Genomic DNA, 18,406 nt, shown 5'->3' on the forward strand with positions numbered 1-18,406 from the left:
CCACGGCCAAAAATCACACCTTGGAGCATCCTGGTGTCTTGACCTCTGCCACAGCTGATCGTGTACACTGGATGCTGCTGCTGCCTCAGTGACAAAATCAATTCTCCGCTGTCCTTGTTTCTTATATCCACCACTTGCTCCAGAATCAAAAAGCTCTGAGGGAGAGGTCAGCCTGGCTATGCCAGGGGCCCGGGCCTGCATTCCAGCTGGGATGGTCAGGGAGGTGGCTCTAGACTTTCTGGCTTCTGCAGTTGGAATTTCTCAGAATAAGAAGGGAATTGAGATGTCAGGCAGCCATAAAAGACGGCTGCCCAGGGTCTATTCTTACCATTTCTCACATGTTCACATACATATTCTCCCTGTCTGTGTACACATTCACTCTTAGGTGTGGAGTCTGTCTGCTCCAGGAACTCCCCTCCAGCCTGGCACCACTCTGTTTTCAGATGCTACTTGAGACCTTTCTGCTATGTCTCTTTCCTCTGCCCAGAATGCCCTCGCCTGCCCCCTTTCCACCAGGGTTCCTTGAATGGCTCAAATCTTGTGCTTTCTGCAAATGCCAGCTCAGATGTTACCCCTCCTTTATCGTGGTGCCCCCTCCCCACCCACGACTAACTTAGTCCTTCCTCTATGTTCCCAAGGCACTTTCTCTATGTCTCCATTATTGCACTTGCCCCGTTTCACTAGGAATAAGTATCATGTCTTTAATGGTCTGACCTTCCTCCCTTTCCTCGACCCAAGATGAGGCTCCTAAGGGCAGGAAGTCTATCTCATTCCACTTTGTAACCTTAGTTCTTAGCACCTAGTAGAGGCTTCATAAATATATTTCTTAAGCAAATCATACATTTCTCAGTTCTCTCTCAACACATACATTTTGAGACACAAGACAAATCCGTCTGACAAATAGGAATAATCCATGTGAATGCGTGCTGGAATCTATAAAGTGTTGGATGGATTTAAGCCGTTATAATCATTTATCTCATTCTGGTTTTACATATTTTCTGTTAAAGGGCCGGATGCCCTTATTCTACCTCATATTTTAACAGGAAAAAGTAATGACGCGAGATTCCCGCCTACCTTTTTCAATTCTGCGGATCCTCTTGCCTGGTTCCTTAAACTGTCAAAAAGGAAACCAGACGGAGGGGCGGGGGTACCGCAGAAGCGAACATTCTAGCCTAGAGGACTTGCTAGTTAAGTCCTGTAAGAAGTTACGCCAAGTCCCCGTCGTCCCCCACCCTCGCCGCTGTCACTCTCTCCCCGTTCAGGTTGGCTGTGGCTGCCCGCAGACACAGGCTCCCCTGCTCGAGTCCCCAGCCAGCGTTCTCGCCGGGGTTCCCGAGCGCGGGCGTCCCTGGGAGAAGCCGCGATGGTCGCTCCCCGCTCGGCGCGGCCCGCGGGGCGGCCTCCCCCGCGCCTCTTGCTGCCTGCCACCCAGCGACCCCCTCTCCCCGCGTGGCCTCAATCACTCCACGCTGACCTTTGGGCCGCCGGGGGCCAGCACGTGACCGAGAAACTTTGGCAGTCGCGGCGCGGGCGGCGGGGCGGAGGCGCGGGAGGCGGTGCGGCGGCCGAGCTCCCCCGCGCGGCGGGCTCTGCGGCGGGGAGACGCTCGCCCCGCGCCGCGCTGCCTGGGCGTGCGGATGCGCCGCCGAGCGCTGCGCGGACCCCGGAAGCCCGCGGCAGCGCGCGCTCCGCCGGCGGCGCGATCCAGCCCCCGGCCCCGCCTGCGCGGCCGGCCCGGCGGGCGCTGCGCCCAGGGACGCCCGGTGCCCGCCGCCCGCTGCCGCGGGGTGACAGCGATCCTTCTGTTCCAGCCGTTTCCCACTTTCCTCACTCCGTAATTCGGCTGGGAAGTTGGGGAAGATGGATAGGGTCTTGCTGAGGTGGATTTCTCTCTTCTGGCTAACAGGTAAGAGTCCTTTTCAACAGAAACGAATAACTTTGTATATTCCTGTAGTGGTTCTGTTCTCACCGCGCCCCCCGCCCCCCCATTTTCCTCCTTACTGACCATGTTTAAAGCTGCTTAGCGGTCTGGTGGAAAGTGGGGGAGGGGGCAACGTGTGTGTTTGTGTATGTGTTTGTGTGTGTGTGTGTGTGAGAGAGAGAGAGAATGATGGGGGCGGCGGGGGAGAAGCCCAATGACAAGTGAGACGCATCTAGATGCAGGTGTTTGACTCATTGACGCTGAGGTTGTCCTTTCGAATGCATTTCCCCTCCATAAAACGGTTCTCCTTCGGTCTTATCCTGAGTTTGTAATGCTGTGAGTCTTGTGAAAAGCCTGGCTGGAATAAAGGAAGCTCAGAGGGAGCTGATTAATTAAATGAACTGGTTTTCTGGAGGTGGAGGCTAGAGGACTGTCTCCTTAATTTCTTCCCTAGAGAAGGAGGGGGACCCAGGGCATTCTCTCTGTGGCTCTCTGGAGGGTGCAAGGAACTGGAGGTTGGGAAGAAGATGGGGATGGAACCTTCACTGGTTGTGGAGTTTAGAGCCTGGCTCTCTCTTACTTGGTATCATTTGGGGAGTGGTCCCAAATGATAATTAGAAAGCAGAAGAGCCTTTCTAATAGGTTCACTCTCCGCTCCCTAAAAGATAATTTGCAGAGAGATTTAGAGGCATTGGGCTTCTCCCCAGCATCAAAGTCACTGGTCTAGCTGGGTCCTCTGTGCCCTCCCCTCCTTTTTGGTGAACTTTCTCCCCATTCTGCCGGGGTCAGTAGATGCTCTTGTTCTTAACCCATTTCCCCACATGAGGATTCCGATTCCCATAGGGATACAGGGCCTTGGGGTGGCCAGCCCTGAGAGATTCACAAAGCAGCCCTGCTGAAGGGAGTGGGATGGGGGTGAGGAATGTCTGGATAGCTTGGACTGGGTCAGAGGCAACCATTCAAATCAAGGTGGAGGCAGAATGATGGAAGAGATGGAAAAAGGGATCAGAAAGGTGAGGACAGGATGGGGGTGGAAGGCAGGAGAGAAGAGAAACAATAGTACCACATGAGAAGTTTTGTCACCTCTAGCGTCACCAGCCAGAAGATCTGGACAAAATCAAGGCACTAGGCAAAGGGGAACAAGCTTAAAATAGCGAAAACAAGTCATGTAAAGGGGGTAAAATACATTTAGCAAGAAAAGGCAAATACCCCATTTCCCTTAGCTTCAGAATAAGATTCTTCATTGCCTAAATATTTTTCCCATTTCAAATGAAATGCCCCTAACATTGCCGTTGCCCCACTGCTGGGTTTAGGCTGGGGGAGGCATCCTCAGCAGAGTTAGCCTCTTCTTTTGGCTGCTTTGAGTTCATCCCTCCCACATTATTCAGATATGAATCATCTCTAATTTCAGGGTTTGGCTGATCCATGCCACCCCGCTCCCCTGGCCTCCCAGTGCCTTCCACTCCCACCCTCACTGATTCTTCACATCCTTAATCTGCCTCTACTCTCGGTTATCAATATTCTCAGGGCACTTAGTCCTTGAGCCTGTATCACAACAGCACTGAAGTCAGCCAGGCATCGGGGGGGGGGGGAGGGGTCCCTGAGTCAGAGGTGCTCTTTACAGACACGCTGGGGTCTGCCTAAAAGAAGTACTCTGGGGGTTTGCAGGGAGTGAGAGAAGAAGGGAAACATAGAGCTCTCTTTAGATGGCTCACAGCTTTTTATGAAATGGAATCATATCACTGGAGGGTACTACAGGAACTGTAGTTCAGCCCTCTCAGTTTATAGAGATGGAGTCCTAGAGAGGCAATATGCACATAGCACGTTCATGATTGATTAGGGACTAGATTCCAGTTCTCTCAAACTCCAGACCAGTCTCATTTGCCCTCTCCTAAGCTGCCTCTCTGGGCTTTTTGCTGGAGGGCTTTTTGTTTTATTTTTGTTTTGAGGGAGGTGATGGCTTTGTCTGTGCCTTCTGCCACCTGCACCTGGAGAGGCTGTTCTGCTTGGAATCAGGCAACAGGTTAGTTATCAGGACCAGCTCAGCTGTCAGATGGCTGGGGATTCTTTGCTCCGAAAGTGAGACTGACTCCTGGGATCCCATTGATCATCCTCTGCTCCCTGCTCCTGCTTTCTCCTCATCCCATCACTGCTGTCAGAGGTGTGGACAGACAAGCTGCCTCTCAGCCTCAGCAAAGTAGAGGAGCCAACAATGGCGGCTGGGAAGGGGAGGGAGGAGACAGAAGCAGACAAGGAGGAGATGAATTCAGACTCATTCTTCGCAGAGAACCATGAGAGGAAAGGTGAGAAATTTTAGTCCAGCCCAATCAATGAATTCTCTTTTGAGGGGGTGGTAGAAAGGAAGGGAGACAGGGAAGAACAGATTAAAAATGAGACAGAGAGCCAGGAAAAAAACCACATTCATTCTTCCTCTCCCTCCCTTTCCCCACCATCTCTCTCCCACTCCCTCTCTATTTCTCCTCCTCTCCCCTCTCCTCCTGTTTCTCTTTTTTAATGCAAGCTGAGCGATTTCTAATCAGCACTTCAGTTTTTTCCTCCAGGCTCTAGCAGCTTCTTCCTTGTCTTTCATTACTAAAATTCTGTATTTCTTCCTGTTATATATTTAGCCTTGTGATTCCTTATTGCCATTGTGATGTTGCTTCCTGTAATATATTGGTTTTGTTATTGTTGCTGTTGTTGTTGTTATTTTGAACAAAACAAAATGCTTACCAGCTGCTATTTTAGCAACAGGTGCCATCTAGCAATAAGACTTGAAGGAGGGTTCACTCTGTCTTTGTTCCTGAATATGGGTGGTGTTTTATCCTTTCCTGGCAGCAGAGGCTGTGAGAAACGCTGGAGCTGTGTCGACACTCTGGGAACACACTCCTGGAGCAAGCGATGTGTTTTCCTGGAGGCTTCTTTGGGTATCTCTATGACAAAGATTGCTTGATGAATTAGCATTTCTTTTCTTTTTTTTTTTTTGAGAGACAGAGTCTCACTCTGTCACCCAGGCCAGAGTGCATTGGCACCATCTCGGCTCACTGCAACCTCTGCCTCCTGGGTTCAAGCAATTCTTGTGCCTCAGCCTCCCAAGTAGCTGGGATTATAGGCACGCGCCACCACACCTGGCTAATTTTTGTATTTTTAGTAGAGTTGGGGTTTCACCATGTTGGCTACGTGGGTCTCAAACTCCCAACCCCAGGTGATATGCCCTCCTTGGCCTTCCAAAGTGCTGGGATTACAGATGTGAGCCACCATGCCCGGCCCTTTATTAGCATTTCTTTTGATTTCACTTGTTTGTCTATTCTACAAGCACATATTAAATTCCTGTGATTTCTAAGTATTATACTAAGTGCTGAGAATGAGGCACTAAAAAACATAGTCCTTGCCCACAAAGCGTTGTCAGTCTAGTCAGTGATTCAAATAAGTTTTCAGCTATGCACAGTTGTTCATGCCTGTAATCCCAGCACTTTGGGAAGCTGAGGCAGGTGGATCTCTTTGAGCCCAGGAGTTTGAGACCAACCTGGACAACATGGTGAAACCTCATCTCTACAAAAAATACAAAAAAATTAGCCGGGCATGGTGGCTTGCACCTGTAGTCCCAGCTACCCAAGGGCCTGAGTGGGAGGATTGCTTGAGTCAGGGAAGTAGAGGCTGCAGTGAGCTGAGATTGTGCCACTGTACTCCAGCCTGGGTGACAGAGTGAGACTTTGTCTCAAAACAAAAACCAAAAACCAAGTTTTCCAGTCACTTTGTCGTGGTAGTTAAAGGTCCTTTGATGAGAGCCACACCCCTGCTGTGAGAGCGTAGAGGAAGCACACTCAACCCAAACCAGGACTGGTGCAGCAGCTCTGAAACAAATTCCCAGAAAACGTGATGGCTGAGTTAAGATATTTGTTCATGAATAGTCAGTGAGTGACTTACTCCTATGTCCCAGAAGTTATGCTGGGGTCGAAAAGATGAGTAAGTCATAGTCCTTGCTTTTAAGGTACTCAGTCTGGTGGTGGAGACACCAGTTATGGAGTAGCATTGTGCAAAAGCAGTGATACAGATCTGTACTCTGGAGTGCCTTGAAGGGGCCCCCAACCCAGCCTGCAGTGGGAAGGGAGGTATAGGGAATGATCATTAGTTGGTCTGGTTTCATGTTCAGGTAGACACCTGGTGACTGAAGGATAGGCTTGGGTGTAAAGAGTTAAAATGTTATTAGCCCTGGAGAAAGAAGAATCACTTTTAGAGACTGCTGACACCTCAACTTCCGTTATCTCTTTTCCTGTCCTGTATATCTTCCAATTTCTCTTCCTCCTCTGTTCTACTTTTCTCTGTGGAACGTACCTCGTTCATCTTCTTTCGTCACTTTAGCACAGCTCTCCCAGCTCGGCATTGTCCCCCAGCCTGGATGCTTCTCTCTGGACTAGGAGAGGGAAGTTATTTGAATATCCTCATCACTGTTTACACTTTAGACATAGGAGTATTCTGGGTGGCTAGTTTATATAGAATTGAGTATCAGTATGAGTAGTCTTGCACTACTCGCACTATGGTGCAAGTACCTAGTGCTTAGTTCAGTGTTAGTATTAGTACCAGGACACGGTAAGTAGAAAGAGCCCTGACCTGGGAGCTGAGGATTAGGTTCTAGTCCCACCTCCTCCATAAATCACTGTATAACCATGGGTTTGGATCTTGGTCTTAAATATTGAGCAAGGTGATTTTTAAAGTTAACTTCAGCTCTAAGATTCTAGGGTTCTGAAATTTTCCCCATTAAAATTTGATGAGTTGTAAATGAAAGCTAAAGAGTGACAGGTACATGATTCCTTTTATAATTTACCCAGGAAGAGCCATCAAGGGAGACCCAGTTATTTATTTTTTTTCAGACTTTCTCAGACCATTAATGATTGGAATGAAAAACAGGTAGAAAGGAAGAGCTCTTCCTCAAATTTTCAGAAGAACAAATGGAGCTGTTGCTGGACAGGACAGGTTCTACTCTGAACAATTAAATGTGGTCATATTGGGAACTGGTAAAGTGAGGCAAGTACTTTGGACGAGATGGGATGAATCTTACTCCAGCCAATCTGGTCCTAGAATGTCCCTTCTAGTCCCAAATTTTTGTTCTGGGACTTACCTGTTCACCCCTTCCAACTATTTTTACTCTTATGCCTTCTTTTTTCCCGATGTTTTTCTCACTTATTTACATGCTATGATGCTTTTCTATGTGTTAAATGGCTTTCATAGACATTATCCCATTTGATCTTGCCAAGTAAGTAAGGCTGGTATTGCCTACCTACACTTAAGAAGACCAAGGCTCAGAGGAAATAAATGACTTGTCCAAGCCCATGATATCTTACTGGTTAAAAGAATAAGAAATAATGTCACTGCCTTAATATGACTTGGTTATTTGAAGTGCCTGAATTCAGGGAAACATTCTTTTCTGGTTAAGGTAGATCAAACTGTAACTCCTGATTTAGGTGAACATACATGGTGTCTATTATGGGGCATTGGATATTGAGGCACAGAGTTCATAGAACTCAGGGAAATAGTGCAAGAAAAGTGAGAAAGAATGGCAGTTAGTTTTTCGTAATGAAATCCTAAGATCTAGTGGGAAAGGAGCGAATGAAGAGGACTCCAGCAAAGCATGTGAGAACAGAGGATGTGCCCCAGTGACAGAGCAGAAACTGATGGCACATCAGAGCCCATCTGGGACTAGGGGCTGCTGCTGTGCTCTCAGGAGCCACACAGGATGTAGCTACAGCATATGCATGCTTAAAGTCTCAGTCTTCAAGATAGTTTTTGGCTTTCTGAAAATGAAAGAAAGTGTTTTGGATGACTAGAGTTCTTTACAGGCCAAGGAACAAGGAAGAACTCAGAAGAACATGCCGCTTCCTCTATTCTCCTTCAGCATGTGGAACCCTACAGAAAGTGGTGCTGAATAAGGAGTAGGGCCCTTGCATTCAGCTGAGACCCTGTATCATCACTCCTTCCATGCCCTTGGCTCACCAAGAGGCAGCGTGTAGGGGGGATGCTGAGGCTCAAACTGAACTGGATTTGATGCCAGCTTAGGATTTTGTCTTTTTTTGTTGTTGTTGTTGCTTTAATAATGGAAAGCTAACCTACCTTATAGGGTTGTTGTGATAATTAAAATTAAATTATATAAAACTTCTAGCACAATATTTGGCACACAGTAGGCCCTCAGTACTGATTATGAACCCAAACTAGATGTATTTGTCAGTATTTTGATGCAGAAACAGGCAGCGCCCAAATCTCAATAGCTTACAACATACACTTAGTTCTTGCTCATATTATATGAGACCTGCAGTCAGCTGTGGGTAGCTATGGATTGGCTAGGTTTGATGGGGTTGGCTCAATTCCAATTCTCTTCTTACTCTAAGACCCAGGATGAAGGAGCAGCCACTATCTGAGCATTTTGTTCTCACAGTGGAGGGCAAATGCTCAAGGGGGTCAGGGCAAGGGCAGAGCCAAACCACACAAATGCCTTTAAAGCTTCTGCTTGGCCATATCTATGGCACATCTGCTCACAACCCATTGACCAAAGCAAGTCATGTGGCCAAGCTTAAGTCTACGGGGTAAGTATACTCTGCCTACAGGGACCAATGCAAGGATGGGAAGGAAACAAATCATTGGGAATAAATACTATAATCTGTCAACTGGGTTAAATTATTCAACACATGTATGGAGTACTTACCATGTATCAGTCTTTAGAAGTCTGCAGAGGGAGCTTTTTATTAGTGGGGGAGATAGATGGCTAAATAAGAAATTCTCAGGGAAAGTGATGTGATTCTTTGGGGTACTGTGACTGCTGTAAGAACAGGAAGAAGCTTCTAGAGGCAGTGATAGCTGAGCAAGTCCTGAAGGATAAGTAGGAGTTGGCCAGAGAAGAGTGGGATGGGGGAAGGAGAATCTGCAGAGAGAACAGCCTGTGCAAAGGCCAAGAATCAGGGGAGGGCATGATGTTTTCTGAAAACTGAAATACTTTAGTATGGTTAGAGTATTTAGTACTGTAGGAAGAATGGAAGGTAGTGGCCCCATCTGAAAGGAGCTTTTGTGCTCCTGAAGGCTAGAGGGAATATTTTAAGAATGAGAGCAAGACAGTGGCACAATCAGATGTGCATTTTAGAAATATCATGTGAACCTCAGTGTGGAGAGTAGATTAGACATGGACAAGGCTTGTAGCAGAAATCAACTAGGGGACACTTGCAGAAAGCATGGCGAGACACAATGAGATCCTCAACTCACATGGTACAGTGAGGATGAGAGAATTGGACAGAGTGACCAGAGGTGGAGCACATAGGACTGACTTGGATGGATGTGGTGGTTGAAGGGGAGAGAGTGTCAAAGTGCCTCCAAGTTTCTGGCTGGGGACTGCTGGAGATGCCATTCATCAACATGAACTAACACAAGAGGAGAAATGTGTTTTGTTTTGTTTTGTTTTGAGACAGAGTCCCACTCTGTCACCCAGGCTGGAGTGCAGTGGCATGATCTCAGCTCACTGCAGCCTCTGCCTCCCAGGTCAAGCAGTTCTTGTACCTCAGCCTCCCAAGAAGCTGGGACTACAGGCACACATCACCATGCTCGGCTAATTTTTGTATTTTTAGTAGAGACAGGGTTTCGCCATGTTGGCCAGGCTGGTATCGAACTCCTAGCCTGAAACAATCTGCCTGCCTCGGCCTCCCAAAGTGCTGGGATTATAGGTGTGAGCCACCGCATCCAGCCAGGAGAAATATGTTAAGGAAAGAGGATGAAGTTTCCCCTCCCTCCCTTCCCCCTCCGTTTCTACCTTCCTACCGTCCTTCCTTCCCATTTAAAGTATAGCCTAAGCTGCTATAACTAAGAAATCCTAAAATATTGTAACCCACACAAAAGAGTGTATTTCTCTCTCCTGTAAGAGTCCAAATCTGTGGGGATAAGCCTACCATTTCCAACATGCAGCTTCCGAGACTGCTCATAGCCATTTCTCAGCAGGAAGGGGCAAGAAAAGCAGAGTTCCAGGGCAAGCCACTTGTTTTGAGAGAAGTGGCCCAGACGTTACACACATCGCTTCTCCTAACATACCTTTGTCCTGAGCCTAGTCACATGGCCACACTTAGCTAAAAGAGAGGCTAGGAAATATATACTACTTGGCTGGCCAAATTAAACCTGGGAATTTCTATTACTGAAAGGAAGAAGGAGATGGTTAGTGTCTCCATCTACAGATGGATGAGTTTGAGGTGCTTGCATAACATCCTGATAGACAGTGAAGTTGTATATTTGATTCTGGAGCTTAGGAAAGAGATCTAGACAGGAGATACAGATAACAAGTTGGTAAAGGCTGATAAGAGCTTTGTTAGAGGAGTTTTTTCCTGTCTAAGTGGCTGTTCCATCCCAGAAGTCTGACCCACTTGGAAACCAAGACAGTTTTCAAAGTACCTCCACATTGCAGGGTAAAGACTGACCTCTTTTAGCACTGCTTTGTCCCATTGGAACTGCGTGTAAGCCAGCTAGACAACACCTATGAACTCATTTCAGATCTGTGGAAGATGAGGCAAATGAGACAGAAAGAAAATGTTTCTAGCTTTTACCTAGGCAGTGATGGCAGAGTACAAGAAAGGATGGCACACTTGGACACAGAGAAAATATGCTTGATGAATAGCAAGATTTGTGTAAACAAACACCAGAGTTATTGGCAGCAAATAATAACTATGCCATGAGCAAAAATCCACCTGGGCAGTGGCAGCACTGGTATTTACCATGGCTCTTTGGAAAAGAGTGACATATTGCTGCTTTTGAGACTCTTGGGGGGGGGAAACATACGAAAACACTATCATGTTTTTAAAAATTTCAAGATGGTACATCTGGTTACCCTAATCCTAAAGTGGATTGAGCAATCAGGTATATCATGGTAACAACAAGAAACTGATTCTGGCCAAATTAAGCAGGAAAGGACTTTATTGGAAAGAAGTTGATTAACTCACAGAATCAATGGCAAAGCTGGAGAATGAGGCTCAGAAAATAGGCAGATTCCAAGGCAATGTCTACTATTCTTGGTAAAGCCTTTTTATTTTAGTTTTTTAGGTTTTTTTTTAACACAAGTTTATCAAGGCGATGAATAGTTCCTATTTCGAGAAGAAAAAAAGATTCAAGCTGCATCTTCTTTGTCTTTATACCTTTAGCCTTGTCTTTAAATATTTCCCAAAATGTTTTATTCTCATCCTGACAATGCTACTAAGGGCTGAACAAGCTTTCTTTCCTTGTCTGAATTATGACCAAACTCAGAGGAGATGTTTACTCATCTCCCTATTCATCTCCTACACTTAAAAAACCTGCCCATTGGTTGTTCCTAAAAAGTATCTTAGGAAATTGGGACAACATGTTAAAACTGTAAAAACAAAAGATGAATGTCTTAAAGAATACCTAAGTTACCAGCTTGGCCAACATGGTGAAACCCCGCCTCTACTAAAAAAAAAAAAATTAGCTGGGCATGGTGGCACGCACCTGTAGTCCCAGTTACGTGGGAGGCTGAGGCAGGAGAAACACTTGAACCCAGGAGACAGAGGTTGCAGTGAGCCAAGATGGTGCCACTGCACTCCAGCCTGGGTGACAGAGAGAGACCCTGTCAAAAAAAAAAAAAAAAAACCTAACTTGAAGGCAGGCAAAGAAAGATTTGTACAGGTTGGGCATTGCTAATCTGAAAATTTGAAATCCAAAATGCTCCAAAATATGAAACTTTATGGGTGCCTACATAATGCCAAAAGTGGAAAATTCTGTACCTGATATATTTGCTTTCTGATTGTTCAATGTACACAAACTTTGTTTCATATACAAAATTATTAAAAATATTATATAAAATTACCCTCAGGCTATGTGTATAAAGTATATATGAAACATAAATGAATTTTCTGTTTAGATTTGGGTCCCATCCCCAAGATACCTCTTCATATGTATGCAAATATTGCAAAATCCAAAAAAATCTGAAATCTGAAACACTACTGGTCCCAAGCATTTCAGATAAGGGATACTCAAACTATATTATCATACTGAATGAAGAAAGAATCTGAAGGCCAAGGTATGCTGAGGAATGGGCAATTCTGAGGTCAAATCCTACTTTTGGTACTCAAAGAGTTAAGGGGTGGGTGAGCATTATACAATATTTCTAAAGATGCCTGTCTCTAATGATGATAATTTTCCATGACCTTTAGCAGCAATCTTTGTTTCTCTAAAATGGGGCTGTGCTTATAGATCTGCCTCCCAAAGATGCTGGCAGGAATAGCTTACAACTAGTGGGGGAAAGGAACTTGCTTTGAAAAAAATGAAAGTGCTAAAAATAAGAATAGCATTGCCTTAGAGTCTGTGTTTGTTATTCTTGCAAGAACACAGTTCATCATATATAGAATCTTTTTCTTTACATGAGAATTGGGGCAGGACCTTTTTTTGCACATGCAGCGAGACATTGTCTGCACTTGAAGCTGATCTTCCCTAGCCTGGTGACTGGTGACGAGGTACCTACACCTGGAGATTAGCTGAGATGGGGGCTGAGATGGGGGAGAAGAGCTGTCACTCTTCACTCTACCTTTAGGCAGGTTTCCTAGTTATTGGCCAGAATCCATTCTCTGAGCTGGGGACCACCTGCTAAGAAAGGCCCCTCAGACTGACAGGTTCGGTTTTCATTCATTCATTAATTCATTCCACATTTTTTAGCTTCACCTATATTCTTTGCCTTTGCTGTATACTAGGGATACAAAGTCAACCAAATCCTGGCCCCTGCCCTCAGGGACCTTATAGTTAGAAATGAACTTTATATTGAATTTCTCAAGATGAGGGACTGGTCTTTTAAATCTGTTTTGCCAGAACTTAGCATAGTGTTTCAAAATACATTTTTGGTCGAATTAAAATTAGATAGTCAAGGGTGGTTTTCCTGGAGGTCAGGGCACCAAAACAGTTAAAAGAATAGTCTGGTGGTCTAAGAATGATGACTCCCTCCTCTGCAAAGCAGAAAACCACCTGTGGTCTTCAATTCTAGTGCTGCTTTTAGTGAGGAATTCTTAAATTTTTTTTTTTTTTTTAAGATTTAGAAGGTCTAATTTTTACAGGTATACTCTCTCCAGTATAATTCTTTACCTTGCTTCACTTCTTTTCCTCTCTTTTGCTCTCTCTCCTAAGGTGCCTCTCTCTAGTTTTCCAGAATACCTGCTTTAGTTTATAGGGTGAAGCACAGGTTCTTTCTGCACCTCTGTAAATTTCTTTATAGGAGTTTGAAACTCAAGTCCCATATGGTGTTACCAGTGCCTGGACTTGGAGGCCCAGCCTTCCTGTTGTACCAGCGTGTGCTTGTTTACGTGTGGGCAAGACCCTTTTTCAGTGCTTCTCTATGTCTGCCTCCCAGGAACTCCTTCAGTTACATGGCCTGATATTTGCCCAGGAGGAGGGGATAACATACTTATAGTCAAAGGGTTGGAAATATTTCAGTATGGCTGGAGCATACTGGGGGCCATGTCAAGGAGAAAGTCTTATATGCCTTGTTGGGGTATTTCAATTTTGTCCTGGAGGGAATGGGGAATCGATGGAGGCCTTAAAGCAGGAACTGACATGATTGATGTGTGTTTTAAAAACGGTATTCTAGAAAAATATGGAGAGTGGATTGGGTTGGAAGTAGGAAGACCATTTAGTTGGCTATTCTCAAACCCAGGTGGTGGTGAGGACCTGTGTAAAATGATGGTGAAGATCTTTGGAGCCAGTCAGTCTAGGTTCAAACCTAAACTGTCACCTGCTAACCTTGAGATGTTAGGCAAGATACATACATACATACATTATCTGAGCATCAGTCTCTTCGTCTATAAAACAGGTGTAATAACAATGCCTACTTTATAGGATTTTGAGAGAATTCATTAGGATACTACATGAAAAGTGCTTAGCACAATCCCTGACACACAGTAAGCATTTTACAGCTATTTTCTAGTAGCAGAAATAGAAACTTGATTTAAGGGAGTGACAGTGGGAATAGAGAAAGATAAAATTTGAGAGATATTTAGACTTAGCGACCAACTGAATGTGGTCAGGGACAGAGAGGAAATTATCAAAACTAAGATTTCTATCTAGGGCAATAGATTAAGTGGTATTTTGGCAAAAGAGCAAGGGATAGAGAAAGGATGAGTTTATAAAAAAAGAGCTAGGGTGGGAAAAGAGGAGATGATGAATGAGGTTTAGACATGTTTAATTTAAAGTGTTTGTTAAATATGCAGATGAGGCTTAAGGGAGTTGGGGGTGTGAGACATAACTGGTAGTTGGAACCTTGGGAGTAAATCAGATTTCTTAGATCAAATGCACAGCTTATCACTACAAAGAGGCTGAAAATGTTTAATTTATCTGGAATTCAAATGTATAGTTACATATTCTTGTTAGCCTGTATAGACTCCAGCATAAGAAGTACTTGTTCTTGGTACCTGGTTTTTGGCATCTGACAAGTAGGAAAATTGAAAAACAAAAACAAAACTCTAAGAGGTACGACCCCAGCTCAGGATACTCCCCTACTCCCAGGGCAGACCTCTTGGGAATGGGAGCCAGAGAGAGGGTATCTCCAGGTCAAACTTCAGTGTCCACAGGAGACTGGCAATCCTAGTCCCCACCCAAATTAGCTACTAGTTCTGAGGGGCCTGATCTATGTGGGTCCCATGAGAGGTATTTTTTGAAGTTGGATGGATGGCAGCATCACAGTTTCAGATTTGGATCAGCCATGCATGAAGGTATAGGAAACAATACCCAACCCTCAGGAGAAGGGGCTGGTATTAGGGCCCCAGACAAGCAGGCCAGAGTTCAGGGCAAGGGTTCTCAGACCCAGTGGAGCAACTGGATTGCAAATCAGGATACCAAGGTGGAAAAACAGTCTCTAAATAAGGTAAACACAGGTTGAGAGAAAGAGATGCTGCCCAGTGGTATAGGAAACCTAGACACCAGGGATCCAGGGTTAGGGCCAGAAGAGCAATTCTAGACCCTACCCTCCAGTGGGAATGGGGGTCCCGATAAACTTGGTCAGGGCAGTTTGGGGACTGGATGGCATTCATCTAACAGTTTGAAACCTGTAGTGCGGAAGCAGGGATTGGCATTTTTACTTTTATCTCCAACACTTCACTCTGTGGTTCTCAAAGATCCAATAAACTCACATTTACTTGGAATTCTAGTCCTGTCTTCTCCAGATCTACCTTTAGCTTAGAGTCCCATTGTGCCTGTACATGTATACATGTGTATGCATGTGTGCACACACGTGCAGGGTTACTCTCTACTTCTGAGTTCCAGGAGGTGCATAAGTGATGTGCAGTGAGGAGCATACCCAGGCACTGTCACTATTGAACTCCTAATGATGTATTCTAGCATTCTTGTGCAGTTTTTGCCCTGTACACACTCGGCATCTGACACCTTGATCTCTGTACTTGCGTAGCTCTAGGTTTGTAGCTTCACAGAAGTCAGCAGACTGCTCTTGATAGCCTCAGCAACATTAGCAACTACATTTATTGAATGCTCACTGTATACCAGGTATTATTCTAAATACTTAGGATACAATCTTACTTAACCCTCAAACAACTCCATAAGGTAGTTACTATTATTCTGGTTTTGCCAGTGAGGAAACTGAAACTCATCAGAGTTGAGTAGTTTGCTTGAGGTCATGTAGAGCCTGGATTCTTACTTAGGACTGACTGCAAAATCCATGCCTTTAAGTATCATGCTATAAAAAGGCAGATGTTTCTGAGAATGTATTTTTTATTTTTATTTTTTTGGAGCATAAGTTTATGTTTATGTCATAGAAGCTGAGAATTGACCAACCTCTATTAATAATTGATTAAGAGAGTCCAGTGGCTTGCTCAAGTGGCTAATCTCATTAACAGAGAACAGAGCTTGGAAGGAGGTTATTCTTAGTAATTATCTAATGAACAAAACCCCAAACTTCCTCTCTAAAAAAATAAATAAATCTCACTACACTTTTGTAGAGCACCCACCTGGGTGATGAAATGGTCTGTACACCAAACCCCTGCAACACACAATTTACCCATGTAACAGACCTGCACATGTACTCCTTGAACCTAAAACAAAAGTTGGAAAGAAGAAAAAAAGATAGGCTAAGAAATGTGATTTCCCAAGCCAGAATAGCAGTGGAGCAGAAAAGGGGTGTGGTCAAGCACACAGCCTTGTATGGGAATGGTGCCTGTGAGTGGTTATCCAGCCTCAACCACTGCTAATTGAAGTCATTTCACCTCTCTTGTCCCATTCTTATTACCTGAAAAATTGAGGTGTAACTATTTGAAGAATAATTACAAGGTTAAAAAATTAATGCGCTAGAATTTAAGGAGAAACTATAAAGAAATTTATTTTCCTAATCTAGCTTCATAAGTGAGGGAGAATGGAATTAGCCACATCAACATTTAGTGGTGGTGAAGGGAAGCATGGGAACTAGGGTTCTTCAATGAGCTTCCAGATGGAATTGTTTGCCTTTTGATGGGGCTGATCTACATAATCTGGATGTAATCAAGCCTGGTGGTGATGTATGGTTATCAAGATTCAGGATGGGAGGTGAGGGGAAAGTTTGGCAAGGTGAGGGAGAATTAGCATTTGAGACCTACTCTTTACCGGTCACAGTGCTCTTCTACTGAGTCTCCTCTCTGAAGGTGCCCAATGAAAGAATGTTTGTTAACAACTCTGAGAGTAAGCATTATGGTGCTCATTCTATAGGTGAGGAAAATGAGTCTCAGATTGCTTAAGAAACCATCATTAGCGTATGGTCAGATGAGATTCAAAGCCATTCCTATTTGATGCCAACAATATTTTACTACAATTCTGACTCATTTAACTAGTTTCATCTGCAAAGTCCTAGAAATTCCCATATTAATAGCCATTCACTTGCTCATACATTTCTTCATTTATTCTGTAGGTAGCTATTGAGCACAGGGTAGGTCCAAAATGCTTTGAGATTTGATAAATCTCAAATACTCTGTTGTATTCACTTCCAGATGTTACAGAATGCAGAAACCCTTTTCCCCAACAGGAATTAGGACCTACTTTTTCATTGTTCCTTTCATCGAATAGAGACATTGGTCTGGATGTCAGAAGATATGAGTACAAATATGTATCTTGCCCTTGTGGAGGGTCCTTCAGTAAAGAGGCATATTCATAAATAAGTTTATGCTTTAGCTGTGGGAGTGAATTGGCTTTGCAGGATGTCATTGTGAACACTGGCACTAATAAAGGACAGGACTCCATGGAAAGTAGTCCTTTTTTGCATGTCTCTGCCCCAAGCTACTTGAAGCTGACTTAGCAGTCTCCTGGATTCAATTTGGAACTTCTTTATCATATCTTCATATTCGTTTTTTCTGCCTCTCATCATATTTCTATTTCTGCTTCTAACCTCACATCAAGCTAGAAACTCTTGACTGTCCCATTCAACTGAGAAAGTTATGTTCCCTTTGCTTGGAATTTCTAGATCTTATCATTGAGTTCATGTGGGACCTTTGCTTCTCAAACACTCCTCTCGTCTCTCATTCACTGAAATTTCTCATTCTTTCTTGGTCACCAAGCATCAGGTTGGATCTTTTTACCACTTAAACTTCTCATCTGCTTTTTAGCCCCCACTTTTTTTCCTTCTTTTGATTATCCTTCAAAGCTTTGAACTTAGTCTACTGCATTTGATCTGAAATCCTCCATTTCTCTCAAAGACTTATTTTCCTCTTCATCTCTGTCCCCTTTGCTGGGTCACCACTGGAAGGGAAGTCACTTCCTCCTGAAGTGATACTTCCTGGCTTCATTGTCATTATTTATCAAATATTTGTTGAGTACCTATGGGCTTCACAAGCCAGGGCAGCAAGGGAAGATACCTTCCACACCTGACGAGTCTGACAGGCCTGACAGGCATGAAAAGAAGTACTCGGAAGACTATGAGAGTAAATGTTTAGAAGAAAATGCTGGGTGTACTGATAGCACAAAGGAGGAAGTGATAAACTTATTGGTCAGAGAAGGCTTTACAAGAAGCCCTTGAACTGGGTTTTAAAAGATGCAAAAAGTTGCCCAAGCAAAGAAGTGAGGAAAAAGCATCCCAGAAACAGGAGACATCATGTGCAAAGACCTGGAGGCATGAAACAGGATATCCCACTGGGGAAGCTATTAGTTGTTTGATATTCTTGGAGCTTGGTGCTCAAAGAGAGGTGTTTCAAGAGGTGAGAGGTGAGGCTGAGGAGGTAAGAGGAACTAGATGACGGAGTACCTTGCCAAGGACTTTGGGTTTTATCCTGAGGGCTATGGAGGATGAGTGAAGGGTCTTAAGAAAGAGAGCCGTAACAATCAGTTTAGAAAGATCATCTGAACTGTAGCAAGAAGAGTGTACTGGATGTTGACAGATTAAAGGCAGGGAGACCAAACAAAAGATTATTGTAATATTACGAGGAGGAAATGAAGAGAGTCTAAGGAAAGGCAATAGTAATGGGGTTAAAGAGGAGGGAAGAAATATTAAAGATGTTAAGA

General features: G+C 44.4%; 2 protein-coding genes across 10 annotated transcripts in view; one reads left to right on the plus strand and one right to left on the minus strand.

The window, feature by feature from the left end:
* Positions 1-1,598, minus strand: part of MAEL (maelstrom spermatogenic transposon silencer) — a 46,666-nt gene extending 45,068 nt beyond the window's left edge. The window contains exon 1 of one of the 3 annotated variants that reach the window (XM_009436562.3): positions 1,475-1,598. The gene's annotated coding sequence lies outside the window, so the exon portion shown is untranslated. Of the gene's footprint in view, positions 1-1,074; positions 1,398-1,474 lie in introns of those variants that run through there. The other 2 variants (XM_063787018.1, XM_054656967.2) reach the window with 2 other exon arrangements.
* Positions 1,599-1,699: 101 nt separating this feature from the next.
* Positions 1,700-18,406, plus strand: part of ILDR2 (immunoglobulin like domain containing receptor 2) — a 59,126-nt gene continuing 42,419 nt past the window's right edge. For 2 of the 7 annotated variants that reach the window (XM_054655352.2, XM_054655387.2), the window contains exon 1: positions 1,700-1,906. In XM_054655352.2, coding sequence (XP_054511327.1) covers positions 1,861-1,906 — 46 coding nt within the window. In that variant the 5' untranslated portion in view covers positions 1,700-1,860. Of the gene's footprint in view, positions 1,907-3,874; positions 4,225-18,406 lie in introns of those variants that run through there. The other 5 variants (XM_513968.9, XM_054655370.2, XM_054655351.2 and 2 more) reach the window with 4 other exon arrangements.

Source organism: Pan troglodytes, chromosome 1 (assembly GCF_028858775.2).
Source record: "Pan troglodytes isolate AG18354 chromosome 1, NHGRI_mPanTro3-v2.0_pri, whole genome shotgun sequence".
Lineage (NCBI taxonomy): Eukaryota > Metazoa > Chordata > Mammalia > Primates > Hominidae > Pan > Pan troglodytes.